The 12,614-nt window shown below is 56.1% G+C and overlaps 1 protein-coding gene across 1 annotated transcript in view; it reads right to left on the bottom strand.

Annotated features, from left to right (window-relative positions):
* Cmip (c-Maf inducing protein) overlaps nucleotides 1-12,614 on the bottom strand; it is a 199,655-nt gene that overhangs the window by 57,490 nt on the left and 129,551 nt on the right. The window contains exon 3 of the mRNA XM_046434359.2: nucleotides 12,302-12,352. Coding sequence (XP_046290315.1) covers nucleotides 12,302-12,352 — 51 coding nt within the window. The remainder of the gene's footprint in view (nucleotides 1-12,301; nucleotides 12,353-12,614) is intronic.

The raw sequence follows: 12,614 nt of genomic DNA, 5'->3' as shown, positions 1-12,614 counted from the left end.
ATAAACCACCGTGGTGCCAACAGACAATGGAGTATTATTCAGCCTTAAAAAGGAAGGAAGCACTGGCATGAATGAGCCTTGCTAAGTGAGCTGAGCCGGTCACACCAGGACAGCTCCTGTACAGGTCCATTCACGTAAGGTGATTGCAGCAGTCAGCCTCATGGGGACAGAGAGGGGAAGGGCAGCTGCCAAGGGCTGGGGGAGGGGGAATGGGAACTGTCTTTCCATAGGTCAGAGCTTCATTGTGGGAAGGTAAGAAAGTTTTGGAAATGGATTGTGGTGATGACAGCACAATATTGTGACTGTGCTTAAGAACTGTACACTTAAAGATGGTTAAAGTGATAAATCACACAATGTTTATTTTAATACAATAGACTAAAGCATGTTTAGAATCTCCAGATGGCTAGCCAGGCGTGATGGCCCACCCTGTAATCCCAGCCTCTCGGGAGGCTGAGGCAGGAGGATTGCAAGTCCTAAGCCAGGCTCAGCCACTTGGCGAGGCCCTAAGCAACTTAGCGACCCTGTCTGGAAATAAAATGTAAAAAAGGCTGGGGGTGTGGCTCAGTAATTTAACATCCCTGGGTTCAATCCCTGGTACCAGGGTCAGCAAGAGAGATCCCCATTTTACAAAGGGAAGAGGGAAAAAGGAGCCAGTTGAGGCCTGCCTTAGGGTCCTGGGCTGCATGCCTAAGTCCAGCCTGACACCCCTGGTGCTCTGGAAGGGTTCTCCTGGCTTCAAGAAGCCTTAACCCCAAGGATGTGTTGACCCTGCAAACCTGCCAGGTGCTGGCACAATGGCATGCAGAACGTGGCATGCAGAGCGTGGCCCTCAGAGCGCCCTCCGTGCACGCCTACCAGACACGTTTCCCGGAGTCCAAGAGCTGGATGCAGCCACCCTGCCGTGCCCTGCACCTGGGTCCCCTGAGCTTGGTTCTCAGTAGCTGGCAGAACCTGTGCGTAGGAGGTGCCTCCCCCTTCCCAGGAGGCTGACCGGGGGCAGGAAAGCTTGCCTGCGCCAAGTGGGTCCTCAGTGGGGTCTTCGACATTAGAAAGAAAAGGAGGGCTACCACGCCTGTGATCCCAGCACTCGGGAGGCTGAGGCAGGGGGATGAGAGTTCAAAGCCAGCCTCAGCAATTTAGTGAGACCCTGTCTCAAAATAAAATACAAAAAAGGGCTGGGGATGTGACTCGGTGGTTAAGTGCCCCTGGGTCCAATCCCCAGTGCCAAAAACAGAAAAGGAGGAAGGTGACCCAGTGTAAGAATATTGGAGCTGGAGCCCTCAAGAATGGGATCAGTGCCCTTATCAGAGGGACTCCAGAGTCGTGTCGCCCCTCCTACCACGTGAGCACAGTGGAAAGACGGTCATGTGAACCAGGAAGCAGGCCCTCACCAGGCACGGAATCTGCCTTGATCTCGGGCTTTCAGCCCCCGGAACTGGAGAAATAAAGGTTGCTGCCTGTAAGCCGGCCAGCTTCTGATTTTGCCACAGCAGCCTAAATGGACCAAGCCACAAAAGGACACCTAGAGCCACCAGAGCTGGAAGATGGGCAGGGTAGGGTCCTAGAGCTTTGGATGGGAGCAGATGTTGGCAGCCCCGGACACTCACTCCAGCAGGGAATCTCCAGCTGCCTGGGTCCTCTGGCCTCTGCCTCTAGCAAAGCTACAGCAAATTCCATCAGCAGTGCCCACAGAGGGCTACCCAGCTTCCCCCTCTGGCTGAAGAACCCTAGGGAGCCTTGCAGATCCCCAAGCCCATGCTCAGCACACCCCAATACCTCACGCCCTCAGCTCTTTGATTATTCTTAAGATTTAAAAAAAAAAATTGTTGTAGTTGTAGATGGACAGAATGCCTTTATTTATTTTTATGTGGTGCTGAGGATGGAACCCAGTGCCTTACACATGCTACTGCCACTGAGCTACAGCCTCAGCCCCATGATTACTCTTAAGATTTTTGGACTTCCCCCTTCCCAGCAAGGAAACTCCTGGGAACCCCAAAGACCCAACAGTGTGTATTATAATGAACTGAGAGTGGGGCGGACCCACATTTGGATTTCTTTCCTCCTACTTAAAAGTTGTGCAGCCTTCGACAAACCATGTCACCTCTCTGACCCTTATTTTAATCATTTATAAAATGAGGACTTTAGTGTCACTTGCCTCTTGGAGCTGTTGAAAGAATTAAATGTAACATTCCAGGCTGGACAGTAACTACTGAGTTCAGTAGGTAAGTGCAAAAGCTGAGTGACAGACCGTGGCCACAGTGTGCCACACAGCAGTTAGAGAGCGGGGGGACACCCAGATCCACCTGGACCCACCTCTACCATCACCCAGAGTCAGGCCTGCCCGCCCACACGGGATTGGCCCACATGCACAGCCAGGGAGGCCCACATCCGTCTGTCCAGCACAGCTGGCTTCTCTGCAGAGGTGGCTGGGGAGGGTTCTGGGCAGGGGCTGGGCTTGCTCCACAGCAGAGATTCCAGCCACTGCAGGAAGCCCCAGCCAGGCGCCGCACTTCCAATTAAAGAGAAAAGAGGAAGGAACCCCGGGAACAGAGTCCTCACAGTGGCCAGTCCTTAGTATTTGTACTTTTTAGTAGTGTATTATCTGATTTTTACAATAATATGCATTCTTTGAAAAATCAGGATTGTATAGAACAATGAGGACAGAAAGCAGAGCGGCCCCCTGCCGGATGACACCTGCCTTCTGTCTCTGGGTGACCTCATTTCATGCATTCTCTCCCACACATATGTACACACATGTGAGCACGCACACACACAAACCGGCATGTGAATTTAGGTTGTGACATCCCTGTTGGCTCTTGACTCCCATCGCCTCCACCCTCCCCTCCCCTGAATCCACACTACACTGCGACACCACAGCTTATGGTGAGCAGCCACAGTCCCCCCCTGCAACCACCGTGCTGCTGAAGCGTGGCGGGGCAGGGCTGCACTCCAGACCCTGCTGGGGAGAACGGGTGGTGCGGGCAGTCGCGCCCAGGTCAGCACCGTCAGCGTGGCCTTGCGCCCTTCTCATGGTCCTGGTAATCAAACAGGTCCGCAGAGCAGAGTCTGAGGTCCTCATTTTGCTATGAAAATAGCACCATCCTGCACACACGTCTGTGCACCTGGCCTGCTTTCTCATCACCTGCGGGAACCCTCCACACAACTTCCTATCAATTTCCACATCTGTGTGCCTTAGTAAGCCACCTCCAGTGGGCTGGCAGAGGCAGGACATCCATTCAAGATGTAAAAATGAGGACCGTGGCAGTCCTGCTGCCTGACCTTACTCCCGCATACCGTCTTCCTGGGGTCACCTGTGGCAGTGCCAATAGCTTCTGCTCAGTGACTGGGATAGAGCTCCTTTGCTCAGGCCTAGGGGAAGCAGAGCTCTGCCCTGTGGTTTCGGGCCAGGCCGCGCACCAGGGCTGTTCCCCTGGGCGTGGAGCCAGAGCCAGCATGGCCTCTGGGATGGTCTTTGCATTTTTCTTTGGGGGGCGGGGGTGCTCAGAAAATGCTACCCCAGATTAGTGACTAACAAGGCCCCTGCTCCCATCTTTATTTTGGGTGCAAAGAGCTATTTGACCCCCCTGAGGAGGCAGGATCAAGTCACCGAAGTCACTGAGCAGAAGCTGTTGGCACTGCCATAGGTGACCCCAGGAAGACAGCAACTTGATCCTGCCTCCTCAGGGGGGTCACTCAGCTAACACTCTCCCCAGGTGCTTTCAGAAACTCAGTTTCCTCGCTTGGTCAATAGCATTTACTGAGAGACCTAAGCCCCATCTAGCTGAAAGCTTGTCTCAACAGAGGACAACACTCCTCCCTTCCATAATTTCACTTACCCAGGGCCAACCACAGTGTGAAAATATGAAATGGAAAATTCCAGAAATACACTATGAGCTTTAGATAAAGAGTAGAGGAGTGTGATGAAACCTGTGGTGGCCCACTCCACCTGGCTGGGATACAGTGTGTCCACCCTGTATACACTATCAGTCCGATAGTCGCCTCTCGGTTACCAGGTCAACCTTGGCAGCATCCCACATTGCAGTGCTTGTATTCAAGCAACCTTGCTTTACTTAATAGTGGCCCCAAAGCACAGGAGTCATGATGTGAAGGAGGTGTCGGGGCACAGGGCACGGAGCATGGAAGCACACACTCTGGGGCACCTGTGGCAGTGCTGCAGGCCACACAGAGGAGAACGCTGTCTGTGGGGCTCTGAACCAGCTGAGGATTCAGGCATCCGCTGGAGGGTCTTAGAACATGTCCCCCACAGATTGAGGGGCTGGCTGGGGGTGGTTTCCTGGGGTGACGGTGAACCTCAGGTGATCGAGTCAACCGTCCCTGAGCTTGACAGTCAGGATACATGCACTTTGTTATATCTAAACTGCAACCTGATTCTGAAAAAATCCTAACTGTTGGGAAGGGTTATGGACAGTGGGAATGTTTTTATAATTTTCTTTGACCTCCTTAGTATTAAAAAAAAAACACTTAAGTCAAAGTGCCACTGGGTTCAACCCCCAGTACCTAAATAAATAAATAAATAAAACACCTTAGTAGTTACACTTTTTAAACGTCCCGACTAAGGGCTCTCCTACCCCTAAGAAGGAGCGGAGGTTCGACACGCCAGAACACTGCTGGCCAGCGTCGACTGAAGGCGACTTAAGTCTGCCCTGCAGCCTGATGACTTAATTCCCAGCACACGCTCAACAGGCATGTGGACACACGCACCAGGATGTTTACACGGTTCCACCTGTGACAGCCCCAAACCGGACGCATGTGTCCACGACAGAACAAACAAGTCAAGAGTGCGACCCAGCAACGCCAGGACAACCGCAGCCCGCAGCAGGACAGCTCTCTGATAAACCTGACTTTCAGCCTAGACGCCAGGTCACAGGAGTTCAGGTTGCAGATTCCATTCAGATAAAATCCAAACATGCAGAACTAACCCGTGCTGCTGGAATCCGAGCAGCAGCAGCCCTGGTGGGGAGGCCCGTGAGTTCCCCGAGTGCTGCTCTCGTGATCTGTGTGCTTTCCCCTCGTGCTGTCCTGCAGGGGAGGTTTATCACAAAACAGACAGGACAGTCTGTTCTGAAGAGAGTTCTGGTGGGAACGCAGGAACCTTGCCCCCACCCCAGCTGCCCTGGCCAGGCACGAGGCTAGCCTGGAGGCCACCACCCTGGGCTGCATCTCAGCTCTGCCCATTGCCAGCGGTGTGCCTGGGAACCAGCCCCCCTTCCCTCAGCTCCTTCTGTCAGATGGGGTTTCCTGAGATACACTACACAGAAGCCCCCCGCCCCGGGACTGGCAGTGGCGGGCACCTAGTAGCCGTTTCTCTTCCTCTACTGTAAAGAAAGCCGGTGGGAGTTTCGGCTCTCGTCCCCAAGGCTGCCCAGCCCTCTGCCACTTGTTGGTTTCAATCCCAGAAGCTCCCCTTGTTGTTGGTTACAGGGTCCCCTGTGACCCACTAAGCGTGGCCTATGCTGTGGCTGGGAGACGCTGGAGACGGTGGACTCTCCGAGGAGAGTCACCCTTGGGCCCCATTGAGCACAGGTGCAGGGGGACGCCCCAGGGCCGAGTGCCCCCAGCTCAGTAAGGCCTTTGCTCAGCCACCTCCCGGGGGGGCCCCCTGCCGGGTAGGGAGAGCCCTCCTTTCACAGTGCTCCTCTGAATCCCTCTGAGCCCTCTTAAGAGGTCACTGAGTCCTCTTTGACTGAGCACCAGAAGTTAACCTGGATGGAATTCCTGTGTTTCAACCTGGCTGAGCAGGCACGAGGCTGGGCTCTTGAGCAGGCAGAGTCCACCTCCCGCCCACCCTTGCCCTGCTCCTGCGTCTTCCTTCTCAGACTGCAGGATACTGGGGTAGTACCTGCCTGTCCCATCAGAAGACACTCAGACTCAGAGGGTCTGGCTGGAAGCAAGCCCCAGAGATACAGGCAGAGCCGGCGGCACCAGCCTGGAGTCCGCAGGGCACAGGCTGCCGCAGGGTCTGGGCACTTCCATTCCCTTGGCCAATGGAGCTGGGCAGCAGGGCTCTGTGGGCAGAGCTCTGCCTCTGGGAAAGTGGACTGGTGATGCCTGCTGGAGGCTCGCTGGGGGCTGGGCCATGTGTGCCACACAGCACCCCCCTGGTCCAGGAGCCCTATCTTCTGGGGTCTTGTTTATCCATGAAGAATAAGCAGCAGCCTTCACTGACTGCTGAGCATGAGGCAGGCGTGGTTCTAGAATCTCCATGGCTACTGACCCACGCCACCTTCCTGAGAACCTACTGAACTTAGATTTATTATGAGCCCCACTTCATGTAGGAGAAAAGTGACCAGGCCAGTGCCACATGGCCAGGAGGTGGCAGAGCCAGGCCCGGACCTGGGCCCCTCGGCCTGCAGCCTTCGCCACTCAGCAACGGACACAATGTTGTTCTGGGAGCAAACTGGCAATAAGTGAAGAGAGCCACCCACCACCACTGCCCACCCCTGACCCCTTCCCGTAACTCGTGTTCTGGAAACTGCTCTAAAGGACTTAAGGGAAGTGAAGGCTTAGCTGGTATAGGACAGCCACAACCATGCCATCTCAGAGGGAGCGGCACAGACCCATAGCCGGGGAGCCTGTACCCCATACCCTACGCAGACCAGACGGCCGGCCGCACAGGAAACATCTGCGTGAAGACGCGCAGCACCAGGAAAGGCGTAGGGGTGAGCCCTGGCTGGCGCAGAGGGGCCCGCTGTCCTGTGCAGCTGTAAAAAGGTAGGGAGGGCTGGGGTTTCTCAGTGGTGGAGCCCGCCTAGCGTGCGGGAGGCCTGGGCTCCATCCCCAGCACTAAAAAAAGAAAAAAAAAGAAATTGGAGAAAGATAGGATGGCAAAGGGGGCTGAGAGGGGAAGGCAGATCTGTGGTGGCTACTAGGTCAACACAAAGGGACGTCCCAGCAGCAGGCATGCAGGGGAGCCGGGGCGGAGGGGCAGAGCACACAGAGCTGGGACTCCAGCCTCTGGGCATGCGTGATGCAGGGCTTGGGAAAGGCGAAGAGGTGGGTCAGTCCTGTGCTTCACCCTCCAGGGCCAGGAGGCATGGTCTGCAGGCTGCGCAGACAGGAGAGGCTGGGGAAGGCACTGGCCGGCACCACGCAGGCTCCCAGCACCCAGGGGGGATTTGCAAGGCAAAGGTTAATTAGCATCATCCCCCATGACATCCATGAGACAAGCAGGAAATGTAAAGCTCCCAGGCGAGGCCTCCGGAGATTAAAAGGCCAGGGCACAGCACAAGGGTCTGCGGAGGGACAGGAGCTGTGTGTGTGTGTGGGGGCGTGGGGGGCACTGTGCCTCGCCCACCTGTGGGTGGCAAGCCAGCTCCTGCTGCAGCTGTCCCAGGTTTACAGCCCAGCCCTATGCCCATGAGAAAGTGGTGTGACTCTGGGCCTCAGTTTCCACATCTGTAACGTGGGAAAGCAGGAGGAGCAGGCTCTTCCTGGGATGCAGAGAACCTGAGGGGGTGAGGTCAGTGTTCAGGTGGGGCAGGTGCTCAGCACAGCAGTCCGAGCCGTCACCTGCTACTGGGTGCCGAGGGCTGGGGGCAATTCAGGGATCAGTCTGGGATGGAGAAGGCTCAGTGGTGAGGAGAGCCTGGACTCTGGACTGACTACGGAAATGCAGAAGCCAGAGGGCTCTGAGCGCCGTGCTAAGAGCTGCCATCCTTGGTGATGTGCCTCGCTCCTAGGACTCTCAGGCCCCGTCCAGGAGATGAAGACTTTGCAGAGCCGTCACGAGGCTCAAGGGAGCAGATACATGTGCATTGCTGGTCAAGGGGACGCTCTGTTGACCTGGGGGACACTCCTCCTGAGGACAGACTTCCCAGCACAGCTCTGGGGGTCTCGAGTCTGCCAGGACATGCTGGCTGGGGCTGGAGGGGGCTGCAAGAGGCACTGGCTCCTGCTAGGGTCCCCTCTACCTGCCTCATAAACAGGAACATGAGCCTCACAGTAATGCAGCAAGTGAGGCACTGTCACCATTTCACAGCCAACACACGCACACGCACATGCACTGTGGCCTTTCTCTCTTTCACCCGCCTCCCACATTTTTTCCTGCTTCCTTTACTGTACAGAGGAGGGACAAGGCCTGGACGCAGTGACCAGAGGCTGCGGCCGCCCCAGGGGGTTGGGAAAGCCTGCTTGGGGAGGAGGCAGCCGTGGCCAGGGCAGCCAGCCAGAGAGGATGCAAACATGGGCTAAGACTTTCCCAGAGCCAAACGCATTCCTCTGGCATGGCCAGCCTGGGACAGGGAAACTGGCCAGCCTCTGTCGCACACTCAGTGTATTCCTCGGGCTCAGCTCTGGCGCTGGGCCCCTGGGGTTGTTCTTAGTGACCTAGCTTCCCCGGGGATAAAACTTGGATTCCAAGTTTAGATTCCAAGACTTCTGTGCAGCGGCCTTGGAACCCATCAGGAGCGCAGGGCTGGAGTCTGCACAAGTCCCAGCTGTGCGAAGCAGGTGTCCCTGGGCTTCTGGGGCTCCGAGATCAGCCCAGAGCGTCTCCTCACAGCCTGGTGTGCGGGCCTGTCTGGGGCACTCAGGCCCACCCTGACAGCTGGGCTCACCTGGGCCTCTCATCCCCAAATCCTGGACACCGGAGTGGTTCATTCCTCCCAGGGCTCTGTGAACCCATTCTTGGCCTTGATGCACAACCCAGCTGTACCCTCCTGGCCCGGTATGCAAGGACCCAGCCTCCAAGGGCCAGGGAAGGAGCAAAGTGGGGCATCTCAGAGTCAGAAAGGAGGCCTCATTAACCCAGCATCGTTGTTTGTGCTTCTAAGCCCCTGGGAATCGGCCTCCGGGGCCCAACCACCAGAACCAAACAGGGCTAGCCTCCCGAAAGAGTCGAGGACCTGGGCTCTGCTCCAGCGGCTTCCAGGAGGCCTGCAGCTACTGTCACGCCACCCAGAGCACCCATCCCCGTTCAACCCACCGGCACGGGGATGGCAGGTGCTTGCTGGTCTTTGTCCTGCGGGCTCCAGGCCTCCTTGGACTTCCCTGACCAACACTGGCCCGGAGCAGGAAGAGCACAGTGCCCAGGGAGGTGGGGGGTGGAGAGAGGACCCTGCAAGGGCCTCGTACGCTTTGCATTCAGATCTCTTCTGCAGAGGGTGACCACCGAACCTGTTCAGAGAGACGGATAATCCACAGACATGGTGCCCAGCAGAGGGAGTTCTCCAGCAAGAGGCTGGGACGGCGGCAAGCACTCTCGAGGCCACAGCGGTGCTACCGGTGAACAGGGACGAGCAACAGGGCATCACAGACATCAGACATCAGCCGCATCCCAGGAGCCAACTGACAGCAGCATTTCTCAACCTTCTTCATGACTGTCTCCCTGCCCCGCACTGGGGACTGAACCCAGGCGCTCCACCACTGAGCCCCAGCCCCAGCCCTTGGTGATTTTTCTTTAGAGACAAGGCCTTTTGGACGGATCTCCCTCATTTGCTTTCCTCCTTTTACCAAACGATAAGGTTTTAGTGAACAGAATTGAGCTTCAGAGGACCACAGAGTATTTTTAAAAAACAAGTATTTTTAAGCCCCAAAGACCCAATTCTGGCCCTAAGGGGACTTCACTCCTATGGGGAATGCCCAGAGATGTCGGCACAACTTGACCACAGCTAAACCCAGGGACACGGTGTCCCAGAAGCTACGCTATTCAGGAGCAGAAGGAAGCTTTCTGTACCTGCACTGTGCTGCAGCACGCCCGTGTACACTGGTTTCTGAGTACTCAGAAATGCAAAGTCTCAAGTGAGGTGGTGGAAGTTCTAGACATCCCTAATGACACCCACCCCACCCCCACCCCCATGTAGTAGCAAAAGGGAAAAGAAAAAAGGAAAGGAGAGCTTCAAACTGGCTGGTCATATTGTAAATATGGGAGAGAGAGTGGCTGTCTTAGCAGCAGCAGAGGGTCCTGTCCCGAGTGGGCTGAAGAGTCTGCCTCTCAAACACAATTTGATCAAGGAGGAGGTGGGATGGACCGACAGACTGGAATAAAATTTAGATCTTGTTGCTGTGCAAATATGAGCAAGTCATTCAATCTCTCTGAGCCTCATCCCCTCATCTGCTGAATAACAATGAACCAGAATGTACCCAGCCAGGCCTGGCACACTGGAGGTATTTACTAATTCCATCTCAATTAAACAAATATTTGCTATGATCTTTCCAGACCAGTACAAGTAAGTTACAGAACCAGGATTCAAATCCAGGTCTTCCGGCTCATCCGGCCAGGTAGCCACCCTCCCAACTTATGCTTCTTCCTTTCCCATTTTAAAAGAAGGTGAGTAAGCCCCCTTAACTCTCATCAGAACTAGGCGGCTAAGAGTCAGAAATTAAATCAAGTTGCCAACACTGAGAGGCCGCTGCCACCTGGTGGTGGCATACCTAAATCATTGGGGGGCAATTACGGAAGGGGAAAAACGGCCAGTGTCTTACACATGCCTAAAGCCCCACCAAGCCCAAGCTTACACAGCGAGACTGAGTCACCAGCCACCACCTGGCAAAGGGCCAGCACACCACCAGGCACCTGCCTGTTCTTTGATGCCTCTGGCTTAGCTTTCCCACCCGCCCCAGGTTTGTCTTTTAATTGATCAAATTTAATAACCATCAATAAACCAAATACCACCATATCTGAGCACAGACGGTCTTCCCAAGAACTGCTGGACACCCACAGCCCCAGTTCCTGAAGAGCTTAACCAACCACCCGGACACCACAAGAAATTCTTGACAAGCCAGTGTTTCAAACTTGAACTTCTAAATCAGCTTTCTGGCCAAACTCTCCCGAAATTCCATTTTTTATGCCCATCTTGGTCCTCCTTACAGCTGGGGAACGTTCACAGAACCAGCAAGCGCTGACCTCTGGGCGTGCCTGCAGACGCCGCTGAAGGAACGCTGCTGAAGGAACAAGGCCCAGGCAGAGCCCTGGACGGCACCGCAGCCCTCGCTCACACTCTGCACAGCTCCTCTGGGCGAGGTGCTCCCAGCCCGTGCACCTCCCGCCCGCCCCGTCCTGGGGAGGACCAGCAAGGCTGCCACTTATGAGGACTCGCACGCGAGACTCCTAGAGAGCCGACGAGGCTGGACTAAGGAGTTACCGTCCCTGACCACAAAGTGGACTCTTCTTTTAGGAAAAGCTCTGGAGGGCCGCATACCATGGTGATGGCATGTAACAGGTCACTGCCGCCCAGTTGTCATTCCTCCCTTTCGACCACTGTGGCATTTAACTCCCAGATGGCCCAGGGCACAGAGAGTGGCATTAGGGATGTCAACCCTGTGTGAGCTCATTCAGCAACACTGCTGGTTCCAAAAGCTGACATGTGCCACCTGCTCCCTCAGCCGCCACCCGGGGGCTCCCACCCCAACTACACCCAGAACCTAGTGGGAAAGAGGGACCTGAACCTGCAGGAGTCAGACTCCAGCCTCAACTTCCTGTGCGTACGACAGGACAATAATCATCGACTTCGCGAGGTTCTGGTGAGGGTGAAGTGGACATCGTGAGACAGGCACAGCTCCTGGCACACAGAGGAGTTCAGTCCACACAGTCCCAACCTGGAGACTCGTGTCCAGCCTCTGAGACTGGCCTGGCTGCGGTGAGAGCCCTGGGAGGTGTGAGGAGCCCAGCCTCCCTCGGGACAGACGACAGCTCCCGGGCACGCCTGCCACGCTCGTCCTCCACCACTGCTGGCACCGTGGGAGCCAGGGAGGCACGGATGCTCACTGGGCGAGCTGCACACCTTGTCTGAATGGGAAACCACCGCCAAAGTCCCAGAGCAGAAACTGGACTGCAGGGGCCTGAGGACCCGGCTTGGCAGAGGTGGTAACCAGCCAAAGTTGAATTTCTCTTTATGTGTCAGAGGACTCCAAACCATCCTCTGCAGAGTTCCAACCAGGCAGTCAGGCCACAGGCCAGAAAGGGACAGACAGGCAGGAGGAGCCCATGAGAACACGGTTGCTCTCTCCACGGCTTTGCACAGCCTCCGGAAGTCTCCTTAGCACAGCTCCTGGAGCCCTGGAGGGCCAGCCTCCCTGGCCTCAGACCACCTTCCCTCCAACAGCAAGCAGTTCTGGGACCCTTTGAGAGGAGGGACACCAGTGTAAGGCCCTGGGCTAAGCACACCAGGCAGGAACACAGCCTCAGCACTGCGGGGGACAGGACCCTCACCCCAGAGAGTGAAGGGCAGAGGTTTCTCCTCAGCAGGTGGGGCTTCTCTGCAGAGCCGCCTAATGGCAAGTGTCCTCTGCCTCCACGCCCCTGGGGTGGCCCCGGTGAAGGAGCAGCCTAGGCAGGACTTACCTTCCACTGCAGAGAATGGAACCACTGGTCTCGCAGGTAGCTGTTGGCAGCCTGCAACGGGAACAAGAGAAGGTACAGTCACCAGAGGGCGGCAACTCAGGGCCCCTGACAGCCAGCACGTGAGCCCTGCCTGCTCTGGGCAGACGAGCCCTGAGTGAACTGCTCTGGAACAGAAGCATGCGAGGAGGGGGCTTTTCTGGAAAGAAGACACAGCCCTGGTGGATGCTGGCTGCTGGGCACAAGGAGCTCCCCCTGGCTGCCTGTGCACACACCCGACTCACTCAGAATCATGGGAAGGGTGGTGATGGCGGCA

The sequence above is a fragment of the Marmota monax genome, unplaced genomic scaffold, assembly GCF_021218885.2.
Source record: "Marmota monax isolate L192 unplaced genomic scaffold, Marmota_monax_Labrador192_F-V1.1 WCK01_AAM20220418_F8-fsc00024, whole genome shotgun sequence".
In the NCBI taxonomy this organism is placed as follows: Eukaryota; Metazoa; Chordata; class Mammalia; order Rodentia; family Sciuridae; genus Marmota; species Marmota monax.
Note: the sequence above shows the minus strand (reverse complement) of the source record. Positions and strands in the feature narration are given on the sequence as shown.